We start from the raw sequence: 13,743 nt of genomic DNA on the forward strand, positions 1-13,743 counted from the left end.
CAGATCAGGTGTTTACTGACATTGACAGATCTGACAAGATTAGCTGCATGCTTGTTTCTGGTGTGATTCAGACACTACTGCAGCCAAACAGACTAGCAGAGCAGCCAGTATTTAACCTCCTTAGCGGTATGGACGAGTTATTACGTCCATTACCGCCGGAGGACGCTGCTCAGGCCCCGCTGGGCCGATTTTCATAATTTTTCTTTTAAAACACGCAGCAAGCACTTTGCTTGCTGCGTGTTGTAGAAGATCGCCACCGATGCGCCGTTACCCGCCGCGTAAGGGGCTCCCCCCCCCCCCTCCCGAGACCCCCGCGCAGCCTGGCCAATCAGTGCCAGGCAGCGCTGAGGGGTGGATCGGGACTCCGGATGACGTCACGACGTCATCACGATCGTCGCCATGGCGACAGGGGAAGCCCTAAAGGAAATCCCGTTCAGAACGGGATTTCCTTATGGCTAACAGCGCCGGCGGCGATCGGAGGGGTGGGAGGGATGCGGAAAAAATAGCGCTGCGCTGCCCCCTGGCAATCTTTAATAGAACGCCAGGGAGGTTAACAGGAAATAAATATGGCAGCTTTCAGTTGTCCTTTAACTTTTAGTGCCTTCTGCAAAAATGAAACCTAGTACAATGTCAGGTGTTCTTTTTATTTTTTTTTTTATTTTTTAGGATTTCCATAAAAGGTAATGATTTTTCCATAATGGTTATCGTGCTGTGGCTAATTCTGAGTTTAGTTGTGCTTTAAGGTTGTCAAATTGGCCTTTTTTTATGTTTTAAGAACTGCTATGTAACACAAGGGCTTCATATGACAGGCCGGTAGGATCTGCAGGTAGAGCGAGTGCTGCGCACCGCCGTATGCAAGACGCAGCCACACAAAGGAAGCTGCTTCTCGCTCATAAGGAGAATAGGAATTAATTTATCGAGTGACGTGGAGGGGAAACATCCCTGGTGGAAAATGGGGTATCGGTTACAGCGGCCTCGTGTGCTGAGCGAGGACAGGCCATGAATTATGCAGCCGCGTGACTCAGGTTCCCATTCCTGACACAGGCTGCTTTGTTGTGTGACACGGGGACAATGGCTGGAGAGGACAGAGGAGAAAACGTGACGTCAAATGCCCCCCTGACCGCATAATGCTGGAGACCTCACACAGCTGAGATTTAAGGTGGATATGATATCACATGTGGGGTCATTACTAATGGCCTTCTCATACATCAATTTCTCCCCCTAAATATAATTATTTTTTTCTCCCACTCATGCTGCTCTAATGTACTTAGCCACTCCCCCTCATCTACATACTGCCACGCCTCTCCAAGTTACAAGATCGCCAGTGCTCCTGGTAGCACCACTCTTAGAATCGCACATGCGCTTTGCGTTATCTAGGTTGCGTTTGCATTTTTAACCGGTTCCCATCCCACGGTTTTAACCCCTTAAAGGATTAAGGATGAGGCAATCCGAGCAGCCAAAACACACACAAACACTGATACCAAGTCCTTACAAGTGTCTGCTTCTGGTCATGAGATCAGAATTTCAGGGACTGATTTTTAGCTGCAGAGGACTTATTTCATATAAAGTAAAATAACACCTGAGCACTTTATTACATTATTAGATGGCATCTTCAGAACAGTACCTATAGCATGTAGTTGAGTACATTCTACATAGGGAAAATCTTTCTTTACAGAACCAAAGTTTTGGGATGACGATTTTAAAGTTATTAAAAAGGTGTCCTTTCCATTGTTGCCGGATGGCAGGCAGAACTACAAACTGATATCACCCATCAGGATTCAGTGTTGTCAGCCTGGTCACCACTAAGACTCATGGGAAGTGAAGTCCTGTGTCCATCAGGCAGTGGGTAAAGGTGCAGCATGGGAGGTGGGGGGGAAAGGTGATCTTTTCCTCCTATATATAGTATAGCTTCCAAACAGAACAATGTTTGCAAAGCCTCATGCATGTAAGTGGACTCGCCCGAAAGGTTCAACGCTGTAGAGATATGTCACTAGCCTGCAAGTTAGCGATGTGTCTGCTGCTATGGAGGAGTCGGAGAAGCAAGAAAAGGACAGAGCAGCTTCCCATGAGCAGGGTGAATGGGAACAACAATGTGATCAGAGCTGCAGTCGGGTGACTGCTGCATGTACACCAGATGAATGTCAGATTCTTGGCCAGGGTGGTCTTTATTGGCCACTGCAGCAGAGTTAAATCTAGTGTGTGTACGGAGCTCAAGTCATTGAAGAACTGTAACAGTTGCCTGCTTTATATGAATCCCATACCTGCTGTTCATTGTTAGGCGGTGACAAGCTGCTGTATCTCCCGCACTGACCTTTTCATCACCTTCTGTGACACCAACATCGAATCCTGAAAGAAAAGTTCACACCTGATCACACAGAACCTACTACAGCTACACACAGATGCTGAATTACTGCTACCCTAACAGTGCCACTACAGCTACACACAGACGCTGAATTACTGCAACCCTAACAGTGCCACTACAGCTACACACAGATGCTGAATTACTGCCACCCTAACAGTGCCACTACAGCTACACACACGCTGAACTACTGTCACCCTACACAGTGCCACTACAGCTACACACACGCTGAACTACTGTCACCCTACACAGTGCCACTACAGCTACACACAGATGCTGAATTACTGCTACCCTAACAGTGCCACTACAGCTACATACACACACGCTGAATTACTGTAACCCTAACAGTGCTACTACAACTACACACACACACTGAACTACTGTCACCCTAACAGTGCCACTACAGCTACACACAGATGCTGAATTACTGTCACCCTAACAGTGCCACTACAGCTACACACACGCTAAACTACTGTCACCCTACACAGTGCCACTACAGCTACACACAGATGCTGAATTACTGCTACCCTAACAGTGCCACTACAGCTACATACACGCTGAACTACTGTCACCCTAACAGTGCCACTACAGCTACACACACGCTGAACTACTGTCACCCTAACAGTGCCACTACAGCTACACACACGCTGAACTACTGTCACCCTAACAGTGCTACTACAGCTACACACAGATGCTGAATTACTGTCACCCTACACCAGTGGTCCTCAAACTAAGGCTCGCGGGCCGAATGAGACCCCCTGAGGCTTTTTTATCAGCCCCCCCACACACAAAATGTATTACTTATAGATGCGTTCAGCTACATCTTTAAATATTGGTGGTCCGCATATAGAATAGCAGTGCTGGCACCACCCATCCACATGGGAGCCAGAAAACAGTAATTTGCTGGTTTCCAATCAAGTTCCACATCAGGTGACACTGCTGTCTAATTGGACTGCAGGTTGTCACCTGGGTATGCTTCCCGCATAGACTTCTACACCATTTTATGTATACTCCGGCCCCCCAACAGTCTGAAGTATATTGACCCAGCCCTAGACCCAAAATGTTTGGGGACCCATGCCCTACACAGTGCCACTACAGCTACACACAGACACTGAATTACTGTCACCCTAACAGTGCTACTACAGCTACACACAGACACTGAATTACTGTCACCCTAACAGTGCTACTACAGCTACACACAGACACTGAATTGCTGTCACCCTAACAGTGCCACTACAGCTACACACAGACGCTGAATTACTGTCACCCTAACAGTGCTACTACAGCTACACACAGACACTGAATTGCTGTCACCCTAACAGTGCCACTACAGCTACACACAGACGCTGAATTACTGTCACCCTAACAGTGCCACTACAGCTACACACAGACGCTGAATTACTGTCACCCTAACAGTGCTACTACAGCTACACACAGACACTGAATTACTGCCACCCTAACAGTGCTACTACAGCTACACACAGACACTGAATTGCTGTCACCCTAACAGTGCCACTACAGCTACACACAGACGCTGAATTACTGTCACCCTAACAGTGCTACTACAGCTACACACAGACACTGAATTGCTGTCACCCTAACAGTGCCACTACAGCTACACACAGACGCTGAATTACTGTCACCCTAACAGTGCCACTACAGCTACACACATACGCTGAATTACTGTCACCCTAACAGTGCTACTACAGCTACACACAGACGCTGAATTACTGTCACCCTAACAGTGCTACTACAGCTACACACAGACGCTGAATTACTGTCACCCTACACAGTGCCACTACAACTACACACAGACACTGAATTACTGTCACCCTAACAGTGCCACTACAGCTACACACAGACGCTGAATTACTGTCACCCTAACAGTGCCACTACAGCTACACACAGACGCAGAATTACTGCCACCCTAACAGTGCTACTACAGCTACACACAGACACTGAATTACTGTCACCCTAACAGTGCCACTACAGCTACACAGACGCTGAATTACTGCCACCCTAACAGTGCTACTACAGCTACACACAGACGCTGAATTACTGTCACCCTAACAGTGCCACTACAGCTACACAGACGCTGAATTACTGCCACCCTAACAGTGCTACTACAGCTACACACAGACGCTGAACTACTGTCACCCTAACAGTGCTACTACAGCTACACACAGACGCTGAATTACTGTCACCCTAACAGTGCCACTACAGCTACACACAGACGCTGAATTACTGCCACCCTAACAGTGCTACTACAGCTACACACAGACACTGAATTACTGTCACCCTAACAGTGCCACTACAGCTACACACAGACGCTGAATTACTGTCACCCTAACAGTGCCACTACAGCTACACACAGACGCTGAATTACTGTCACCCTAACAGTGCCACTACAGCTACACACAGACGCTGAATTACTGTCACCCTAACAGTGCCACTACAGCTACACACAGACGCTGAATTACTGTCACCCTAACAGTGCCACTACAGCTACACACAGACGCTGAATTACTGTCACCCTAACAGTGCTACTACAGCTACACACACACACGCTGAATTACTGTCACCCTAACAGTGCTACTACAGCTACACACAGACGCTGAATTACTGTCACCCTAACAGTGCTACTACAGCTACACACAGACACTGAATTACTGTCACCCTAACAGTGCTACTACAGCTACACACAGACGCTGAATTACTGTCACCCTAACAGTGCTACTACAGCTACACACAGACGCTGAATTACTGTCACCCTAACAGTGCCACTACAGCTACACACAGACGCTGAATTACTGTCACCCTAACAGTGCCACTACAGCTACACACAGACGCTGAATTACTGTCACCCTAACAGTGCCACTACAGCTACACACAGACGCTGAATTACTGTCACCCTACACAGTGCTACTACAGCTACACACAGACACTGAATTACTGCCACCCTAACAGTGCTACTACAGCTACACACAGACACTGAATTACTGCCACCCTAACAGTGCCACTACAGCTACACACAGACGCTGAATTACTGCCACCCTAACAGTGCTACTACAGCTACACACAGACGCTGAATTACTGTCACCCTAACAGTGCTACTACAGCTACACACAGACACTGAATTACTGTCACCCTAACAGTGCCACTACAGCTACACACAGACGCTGAATTACTGTCACCCTAACAGTGCCACTACAGCTACACACAGACGCTGAATTACTGCCACCCTAACAGTGCCACTACAGCTACACACAGATGCTGAATTACTGTCACCCTAACAGTGTCACTACGGCTACACACAGACGCTGAATTACTGTCACCCTAACAGTGTCACTACAGCTACACACAGAAGCTGAATTACTGTCACCCTACACAGTGCTACTACAGCTACACACAGAAGCTGAATTACTGCCACCCTAACAGTGCCACTACAGCTACACACAGACGCTGAATTACTGTCACCCTACACAGTGCCACTACAGCTACACACAGACGCTGAATTACTGTCACCCTAACAGTGCCACTACAGCTACACACAGACGCTGAATTACTGCCACCCTAACAGTGCCACTACAGCTACACACAGACGCTGAATTACTGTCACCCTACACAGTGCCACTACAGCTACACACAGACGCTGAATTACTGCCACCCTAACAGTGCTACTACAGCTACACACAGACGCTGAATTACTGCCACCCTAACAGTGCTACTACAGCTACACACAGACGCTGAATTACTGTCACCCTAACAGTGCCACTACAGCTACACACAGATGCTGAATTACTGTCACCCTACACCAGCGGTCCTCAAACTAAGGCTCGCGTGCCGAATGAGACCAAAATGTATTACTTATAGATGCGTTCAGCTACATCTTTAAATATTGGTGGTCCGCATATAGAATAGCAGTGCTGGCACCATCCATCCACATGGGAGCCAGAAAACAGTAATTTGCTGGTTTCCAATCAAGTTCCACATCAGGTGACACTGCTGTCTAATTGGACTGCAGGTTGTCACCTGGGTATGCTTCCCTGTCTGGCCCGCAAAGACTTCTACACCATTTTATGTATACTCCGGCCCCCCAACAGTCTGAAGTATATTGACCCAGCCCTAGACCCAAAATGTTTGGGGACCCATGCCCTACACAGTGCCGCTACAGCTACACACAGACGCTGAATTACTGTCACCCTAACAGTGCTACTACAGCTACACACAGACACTGAATTACTGCCACCCTAACAGTGCTACTACAGCTACACACAGACACTGAATTACTGCCACCCTAACAGTGCTACTACAGCTACACACAGACGCTGAATTACTGCCACCCTAACAGTGCTACTACAGCTACACACAGACGCTGAATTACTGTCACCCTAACAGTGCTACTACAGCTACACACAGACGCTGAATTACTGTCACCCTAACAGTGCCACTACAGCTACACACAGACGCTGAATTACTGTCACCTTAACAGTGCTACTTCAGCTACACACAGACGCTGAATTACTGCCACCCTAACAGTGCTACTACAGCTACACACAGACGCTGAATTACTGTCACCCTAACAGTGCCACTACAGCTACACACAGACGCTGAATTACTGCCACCCTAACAGTGCTACTACAGCTACACACAGACACTGAATTACTGCCACCCTAACAGTGCCACTACAGCTACACACAGACACTGAATTACTGCCACCCTAACAGTGCCACTACAGCTACACACAGACGCTGAATTACTGCCACCCTAACAGTGCTACTACAGCTACACACAGACGCTGAATTACTGTCACCCTAACAGTGCTACTACAGCTACACACAGACACTGAATTACTGTCACCCTAACAGTGCCACTACAGCTACACACAGACGCTGAATTACTGTCACCCTAACAGTGCCACTACAGCTACACACAGACGATGAATTACTGCCACCCTAACAGTGCCACTACAGCTACACACAGACGCTGAATTACTGTCACCCTAACAGTGTCACTACGGCTACACACAGACGCTGAATTACTGTCACCCTACACAGTGCCACTACAGCTACACACAGACGCTGAATTACTGCCACCCTAACAGTGCTACTACAGCTACACACAGACGCTGAATTAATGTCACCCTACACAGTGCCACTACAGCTACACACAGACGCTGAACTACTGTCACCCTAACAGTGCTACTACAGCTACACACAGACGCTGAATTACTGTCACCCTAACAGTGCCAGTACAGCTACACACAGACGCTGAATTACTGCCACCCTAACAGTGCCACTACAGCTACACACAGACGCTGAATTACTGTCACCCTAACAGTGCCACTACAGCTACACACAGACGCTGAATTACTGTCACCCTAACAGTGCCAGTACAGCTACACACAGACGCTGAATTACTGCCACCCTAACAGTGCCACTACAGCTACACACAGACGCTGAACTACTGTCACCCTAACAGTGCTACTACAGCTACACACAGAAGCTGAATTACTGCCACCCTAACAGTGCTACTACAGCTACACACAGACGCTGTATTACTGTCACCCTACACAGTGCCACTACAGCTACACACAGACGCTGAATTACTGTCACCCTAACAGTGCCACTACAGCTACACACAGACGCTGAATTACTGCCACCCTAACAGTGCCACTACAGCTACACACAGACGCTGAATTACTGTCACCCTAACAGTGCCACTACAGCTACACACAGACGCTGAATTACTGTCACCCTAACAGTGCCACTACAGCTACACACAGAAGCTGAATTACTGCCACCCTAACAGTGCCACTACAGCTACACACAGACGCTGAATTACTGTCACCCTAACAGTGCCACTACAGCTACACACAGACGCTGAATTACTGTCACCCTAACAGTGCCACTACAGCTACACACAGACGCTGAATTACTGCCACCCTAACAGTGCTACTACAGCTACACACAGACGCTGAATTACTGTCACCCGAACAGTGCCACTACAGCTACACACAGACGCTGAATTACCGTCACCCTAACAGTGCCACTACAGCTACACACAGACGCTGAATTACTGTCACCCTAACAGTGCCACTACAGCTACACACAGACGCTGAATTACTGTCACCCTAACAGTGCCACTACAGCTACACACAGACGATGAATTACTGCCACCCTAACAGTGCCACTACAGCTACACACAGACGCTGAATTACTGCCACCCTACACAGTGCCACTACAACTACACACAGACGCTGAATTACTGTCACCCTAACAGTGCTACTACAGCTACACACACACGCTGAATTACCGTCACCCTAACAGTGCCACTACAGCTACACACAGATGCTGAATTACTGCCACCCTAACAGTGCTACTACAGCTACACACAGACGCTGAACTACTGTCACCCTACACAGTGCCACTACAACTACACACAGACGCTGAATTACTGTCACCCTAACAGTGCTACTACAGCTACACACACACGCTGAATTACTGTCACCCTAACAGTGCTACTACAGCTACACACAGACGCTGAACTACTGTCACCCTAGCAGTGCTACTACAGCTACACACAGACGCTGAATTACTGTCACCCTAACAGTGCTACTACAGCTACACACAGACGCTGAACTACTGTCACCCTAACAGTGCTACTACAGCTACACACACGCTGAATTACTGTCACCCTAACAGTGCTACTACAGCTACACACAGACGCTGAATTACTGTCACCCTAACAGTGCCACTACAGCTACACACAGATGCTGAATTACTGTCACCCTAACAGTGCTACTACAGCTACACACAGACGTTGAACTACTGTCACCCTAACAGTGCTACTACAGCTACACACAGACGCTGAATTACTGTCACCCTAACAGTGCTACTACAGCTACACACAGACGCTGAATTACTGTCACCCTAACAGTGCCACTACAGCTACACACAGACGCTGAATTACTGTCACCCTAACAGTGCCACTACAGCTAAACACACACGCTGAATTACTGTCACCCTACACAGTGCCACTACAGCTACACACAGACGCTGAATTACTGCCACCCTAACAGTGCTACTACAGCTACACACACACGCTGAATTACTGCCACCCTAACAGTGCCACTACAGCTACACACAGACGCTGAATTACTGTCACCATAACAGTGCTACTACAGCTACACACACACGCTGAATTACTGCCACCCTAACAGTGCCACTACAGCTACACACAGACGCTGAACTACTGTCACCCTAACAGTGCTACTACAGCTACACACAGACGCTGAATTACTGTCACCCTAACAGTGCTACTACAGCTACACACAGACGCTGAATTACTGTCACCATAACAGTGCTACTACAGCTACACACAGACGCTGAATTACTGTCACCCTAACAGTGCTACTACAGCTACACACAGACGCTGAACTACTGTCACCCTAACAGTGCTACTACAGCTACACAGACGCTGAATTACTGTCACCCTACACAGTGCCACTACAACTACACACAGACGCTGAATTACTGTCACCCTAACAGTGCTACTACAGCTACACACAGAGGCTGAATTACTATCACCCTAACAGTGCTACTACAGCTACACACAGACGCTGAACTACTGTCACCCTAACAGTGCTACTACAGCTACACACAGACGCTGAATTACTGTCACCCTAACAGTGCCACTACAGCTACACACAGACGCTGAATTACTGTCACCCTAAGTGCTACTACAGCTACACACAGACGCTGAATTACTGTCACCCTAACAGTGCCACTACAGCTACACACAGACGCTGAATTACTGTCACCCTAACAGTGCCACTACAGCTACACACAGACGCTGAATTACTGCCATCCTAACAGTGCTACTACAGCTACACACAGACGCTGAATTACTGTCACCCTACACAGTGCCACTACAACTACACACAGACGCTGAATTACTGTCACCCTAACAGTGCTACTACAGCTACACACAGACGCTGAACTACTGTCACCCTAACAGTGCTACTACAGCTACACACAGACGCTGAATTACTGTCACCCTAACAGTGCTACTACAGCTACACACAGACGCTGAATTACTGTCACCCTAACAGTGCTACTACAGCTACACACAGACGCTGAATTACTGTCACCCTAACAGTGCTACTACAGCTACACACAGACGCTGAATTACTGTCACCCTAACAGTGCTACTACAGCTACACACAGACACTGAATTACTGCCACCCTAACAGTGTTACTACAGCTACACAGACGCTGAATTACTGCCACCCTAACAGTGCCACTACAACTACACACACACGCTGAATTACTGTCACCCTAACAGTGCCACTACAACTACACACACATGCTGAATTACTGTCACCCTAACAGTGCTACTACAGCTACACACAGACGCTGAATTACTGTCACCCTAACAGTGCTACTACAGCTACACACACACGCTGAATTACTGTCACCCTAACAGTGCCACTACAACTACACACACACGCTGAATTACTGTCACCCTAACAGTGCTACTACAGCTACACACAGACGCTGAACTACTGTCACCCTAACAGTGCTACTACAGCTACACACAGACGCTGAATTACTGCCACCCTAACAGTGCTACTACAGCTACACACAGACGCTGAATTACTGCCACCCTAACAGTGCCACTACAACTACACACACACGCTGAATTACTGTCACCCTAACAGTGCCACTACAGCTACACACACACGCTGAATTACTGTCACCCTAACAGTGCTACTACAGCTACACACAGACGCTGAATTACTGTCACCCTAACAGTGCTACTACAGCTACACACAGAGGCTGAATTACTGTCACCCTTACAGTGCTACTACAGCTACACACACACGCTGAATTACTGTCACCCTAACAGTGCTACTACAGCTACACACAGACGCTGAATTACTGTCACCCTAACAGTGCTACTACAGCTACACACACACGCTGAATTACTGCCACCCTAACAGTGCTACTACAGCTACACACAGAGGCTGAATTACTGTCACCCTTACAGTGCTACTACAGCTACACACAGACGCTGAATTACTGCCACCCTAACAGTGCTACTACAGCTACACACAGAGGCTGAATTACTGTCACCCTAACAGTGCTACTACAGCTACACACACACGCTGAATTACTGTCACCCTAACAGTGCTACTACAGCTACACACAGACGCTGAATTACTGCCACCCTAACAGTGCTACTACAGCTACACAGACGCTGAATTACTGCCACCCTAACAGTGCCACTACAACTACACACACACGCTGAATTACTGTCACCCTAACAGTGCCACTACAGCTACACACAGACGCTGAATTACTGCCACCCTAACAGTGCTACTACAGCTACACACAGACGCTGAATTACTGCCATCCTAACAGTGCTACTACAGCTACACACAGACGCTGAATTACTGTCACCCTACACAGTGCCACTACAACTACACACAGACGCTGAATTACTGTCACCCTAACAGTGCTACTACAGCTACACACACACGCTGAATTACTGTCACCCTAACAGTGCTACTACAGCTACACACAGACGCTGAATTACTGCCACCCTAACAGTGCTACTACAGCTACACACAGACGCTGAATTACTGCCACCCTAACAGTGCCACTACAACTACACACACACGCTGAATTACTGTCACCCTAACAGTGCCACTACAGCTACACACACACGCTGAATTACTGTCACCCTAACAGTGCTACTACAGCTACACACAGACGCTGAATTACTGTCACCCTAACAGTGCTACTACAGCTACACACAGAGGCTGAATTACTGTCACCCTTACAGTGCTACTACAGCTACACACACACGCTGAATTACTGTCACCCTAACAGTGCTACTACAGCTACACACAGACGCTGAATTACTGTCACCCTAACAGTGCTACTACAGCTACACACACACGCTGAATTACTGCCACCCTAACAGTGCTACTACAGCTACACACAGAGGCTGAATTACTGTCACCCTAACAGTGCTACTACAGCTACACACAGACGCTGAATTACTGTCACCCTTACAGTGCTACTACAGCTACACACAGACGCTGAATTACTGCCACCCTAACAGTGCTACTACAGCTACACACACACGCTGAATTACTGTCACCCTAACAGTGCTACTACAGCTACACACACGCTGCATTACTGTCACCACAGAACTTACAGTTGCAAGTATGGAACTTTTTTCAACCCTTCATGTTTTCTTTAATTTAAAAAAATTCCTCAATACATAGGAAGGGGCGCCGTCATCAAGCAGCTATCTACTTAGCTTTGCTGAAATCGTAAAAACGATGTTTCACACTGGTCACCTCAAGCACAGCACACTTATAGGCTGCTGTATTTCAACAGCTACACACAGTGATTATTTTACTGATTGTACAGATTATAGTTGATTCCTTTAAACACTCGGGCTGGGGTAAGAAAGAATGGCAGTGAGAGCCCCCATGAGGTTTCCCACTCAGTACCCTCAGGCACACTAGCTCCGATATGGTTGTATTTTAAAAGGACACCTGAAGTGAGAAGAATATTGAGGCCACCATATCTACAGATTCAATAATTATCAAATCTGATGGTCAATCAGCCACCAAATCTACAGATGTATGGCCACGTTTAGCCCTAGTCCCTGAACAAGCATGCAGATCAGATGTTCTGACTGAAGTGTGACAGGATTAGCCACTTGCTTGTTTCAGGTATGTGATTCAGACATCACTGCAGCCAAAGAGATCAGCAGGACTGCCAGGCAACTGGTATTGTTGAACAAAAAATACAGAGGGATGCGAAAGTTTGGGCACCCTTGTTAATCGCCATGATTTTCCTGTATAAATCATTGGTTGTGACGATAAAAAAATGGCATTTAAATATATTATATAGGAGAGACACACAGTGATATTTGAGAAGTGAAATTAATTTTATTGGATTTACAGAAAGTGCGCAATAATTGTTTAAACAAAATTAATAATAAAATTAATAATGGTTTTAAAAAATTATTAATTGTTTAAAAAAAAATCTGAAATAGGTCAGCCTGCATATCACGCTCACTTCAGATGTGTTTTGAATGCACTGTCTTCTCTCTCCTCCAGGCTGCCGCAGGTCTCTGCTATAGAGGAGGTGACACTCCAGCACAGAGGTCCCTGCGGAGGCAGAATAGGGATGAGCTGTGTGTTATATCCGGGTCTCCCCGCACACAGGGGCCGCAGGGAAGGGGGGTCGCCGTTACCTGCTCTCGGGCTCCCCGGAACTCGAAGCTCCCGCTGCTCCAGCCGCCCCTCCCGTCTCTTAGCAACTATCCGCGCACAGCACGCCGGGTAGCCCCGCCCCTCC

At 47.6% G+C, this 13,743-nt stretch overlaps 1 protein-coding gene across 3 annotated transcripts in view; it reads right to left on the reverse strand.

Annotated features, from left to right (window-relative positions):
- PROSER3 (proline and serine rich 3) overlaps nucleotides 1–13,733 on the reverse strand; it is a 37,642-nt gene extending 23,909 nt beyond the window's left edge. For 2 of the 3 annotated variants that reach the window (XM_068241862.1, XM_068241860.1), the window contains exons 1-2: nucleotides 13,640–13,733; nucleotides 2,262–2,346 (exon numbers count right to left, since the gene is read on the reverse strand). In XM_068241862.1, coding sequence (XP_068097963.1) covers nucleotides 2,262–2,272 — 11 coding nt within the window. In that variant the 5' untranslated portion in view covers nucleotides 2,273–2,346; nucleotides 13,640–13,733. Of the gene's footprint in view, nucleotides 1–2,261; nucleotides 2,347–13,461; nucleotides 13,591–13,639 lie in introns of those variants that run through there. The other variant, XM_068241861.1, reaches the window with a different exon arrangement.
- Nucleotides 13,734–13,743: the final 10 nt, after the last annotated feature.

The sequence above is a fragment of the Hyperolius riggenbachi genome, chromosome 6 (assembly GCF_040937935.1).
Source record: "Hyperolius riggenbachi isolate aHypRig1 chromosome 6, aHypRig1.pri, whole genome shotgun sequence".
NCBI classification, from domain to species: Eukaryota; Metazoa; Chordata; class Amphibia; order Anura; family Hyperoliidae; genus Hyperolius; species Hyperolius riggenbachi.